This window comes from Rhodamnia argentea, chromosome 3, assembly GCF_020921035.1.
Source record: "Rhodamnia argentea isolate NSW1041297 chromosome 3, ASM2092103v1, whole genome shotgun sequence".
NCBI classification, from domain to species: domain Eukaryota; kingdom Viridiplantae; phylum Streptophyta; class Magnoliopsida; order Myrtales; family Myrtaceae; genus Rhodamnia; species Rhodamnia argentea.
This window is the reverse complement of record NC_063152.1, coordinates 13,840,075-13,842,735: the sequence shown is the minus strand read 5'-3', so window position 1 is coordinate 13,842,735 and position 2,661 is coordinate 13,840,075. Positions and strand designations below refer to the sequence as shown.

The 2,661-nt window shown below is 43.6% G+C and overlaps 1 protein-coding gene across 1 annotated transcript; it reads right to left on the bottom strand.

The window, feature by feature from the left end:
• Positions 1 to 874: 874 nt before the first annotated feature.
• On the bottom strand, positions 875 to 1,471 carry LOC125314104 (cytochrome P450 76A1-like). Its single transcript, XM_048275567.1, has 2 exons — positions 1,412 to 1,471; positions 875 to 1,240 (listed from the first exon to the last, which is right to left on the bottom strand). The coding sequence occupies exons 1-2, from the start codon at positions 1,469 to 1,471 to the stop codon at positions 875 to 877; spliced, it is 426 nt and encodes a 141-aa protein (XP_048131524.1).
• Positions 1,472 to 2,661: the final 1,190 nt, after the last annotated feature.

Genomic DNA, 2,661 nt, shown 5'->3' with positions numbered 1-2,661 from the left:
ATGGCTCTAATTGATCCTTTGTTAATCCTCGAAATTACCTTTTTAATGTCGTAATGAGAACAACGTGAAAAATATAGCACAGGGGTCAAATTAGTCATGGGAAATTAGAGTCTATATAAAGCAAGATAAAAGATGAGAGTGCTTGAAACATTATAAACTTGGCCAAATCTTAAAAACTTTAGTGATTGGGTATGCTAATTCACTTTTAATCTTTAATGCTATTATTTTTAATCATACCTGTATATGACTTTAGAAAGATACTGTATTTATGGGTTGAAGAGAGATTGAAGTCGCAAGCTATTGGGATGGTTCAGTAAAAATAGTAGATGGCCAATCCAGGTATTGATAGATATAACTCATAATCAAAGTTGTTGCGTAGATATCGAGCATTAGTTTGATAGTTTGCGAGGTATATATAGGCTTGGGAGATCGGTTACTAATTCTTTCTTTATCTCCATAGCCGGAAGGAATACATACTTCGGAAGAGAAAGTGCATAATAATTCATTGAGATCAAAACATTGTAAGATAGATGCAATGGCTATGAAGTTTATTACCTCCGTGTGGTTATTTGGGTCCCCAACGATTAACAGGGGGAACTGCTAGTCCCGTGAAGGAGATGGAATTCTTGCCAATGGACTAAAGATCTCTGGCTGTAGCCTACTCTATCATCTATTTACAAGTTGTTAGAACAAGAAATTCAATTATTTTGAGATCTAAAAATCTAATTGATGCATGAGACGATTTTGAAAATGACATAGGCCCGTTTTTATTTGACATATTTGGACTGAGGATTGGTAGGAATAAAATACATATACAACGAATGTCCACACGTGCAGTAGCAATTGAGGAAGCAAAGAAATATTCAGACTAAAATTACATAGCAAACATAAATTTCCAAGCGAACCAAGTCTTATGTTGCTTTCTTTTGGGCACCACCAGCAAGGGCACATACTGCCTCGTGGCCACCCCCATCCTATCACGCATATCCATCGTCTTCGGATAAATGCGGCCATCGAACTCCCAATTGAACTCATGAAGCAGTGAGCCCAAAGCCAGATGAAGCACGCGATGTGCCAAGGGCACGCCGACACACATCCTTCGACCTGCTCCAAATGGAAGGAACTCGTAGTGTTGACCCTTGTAATCCAACTTCGACCCGATGAAACTCTCGGGCTTAAAAGCCATAGGTTCTTCCCAGACATCTGAGTCTATACCGATTGCCCTAGCGTTCATAAAGACCTGTGTGTTTTCGGGTATTTCAAAACCCATGAAGATGGTATCGCGAATGGCCTTCCGTGGCACGAGGAAGGGGAGTGGCGGGTGGAGCCTGAAGGTTTCCTTCACAACTGCTTGCAGGTAGGAGAGCTAGTCTATATCGGTTTCCTGGACCGTTCGGTTTGACCCGACAACCAGGGACAGCTCGGCTTGGACCTTGATCTTGGATTCCGGGTTCAGTAGGAGTTCTGTCATCGCCCACTCGATAGTGCTGCTGGTTGTTTCAGAACCGGCCAAGAATATTTCCTGTGATGTCAAGTGGCGTGCATGTCAGTGTAAATCCTGAAATGAATCCATATCAGTAAGTTCTTTGTCGAGTGAGGCAATAGTTTCTGCTTTGTCGAATGACGAAGTCCCATTGAGAGCAGTCCACTCTAACCTTTCTATGTTTCATCAATATCATTTACGGACTTGACAAATAAATATCATGCCGCGTGTTCACATAAGTTCAGACTAGATATAATTTCTTATGTCTAATAGTAAATACACAAAATCGAATATAGATAGATACAATACATAAGTGGGAGAGTGGTGGTTACAAATATTAGGGGTGTTAAAATCAAACTGAACCAAACCGAACAAAAAATTTCATGCATTTTGGTTCGGTTCGGTTTTCCGAGTCGCATAATGAAACAAAAATAATTCTTTTTTTTGGTTCAGGATATTTCGGCTCGATTTGGTTCGGTATTCAGTTAACCAAACTGAGTAAAACCAAGTATGAGGTGCTTCTACCCCGAGCAAACACCAGAACCCACTACACATGAAAATGCGGATATGGCAACCGCACCACCATCGCCACCCGCTCGCTGCACGCCCCGCAACCCGGGTTCGACCAACAGCCCTCTCCGGGTCCCCAGTAACCGATTCCATGTCCTCCGCTTGTGCCTCCGGTCCGACCTCATCGGCGTTCTCCGACCTCTGCTCGATACGCTCTGTTTTGACCTGCTCTTGAAGGAATTGATCTTACTCGAATTGATCGAGTTAGGAACGTCGAATCCAACCAGGTTCGTCTTTGCTTTGCTCCTTCAACCTCACGACAAATTTGTGGGTGTCTTGTGACTTTGACTGACTCCGGTTTGCTTTTTTGCAGAGTGAGTGGAAATGGTTTTGTGCGGCAACATTACATTGAGCTTGAAGGGGTGCACCGTCGGGAAGAGCGAGGGGGAGGGATCCGATTCGGGCTCGTGAGGTGTACGCGGTGCCTTGGGACGAAGAGGATCGGTATCGCGGAGAGCCTGAGGCGGCAGCTCCGTGGCAGGTCGGTGACGCCAACCTCGGAGCTCCACTCACATGGCACACGCTTTGCACGAGCACATGTATAAAAGAAAAACATATATTTTGTTGCCGTTTATTAAGAAAATCGAAAAAGCAAATAGTAGCGAACC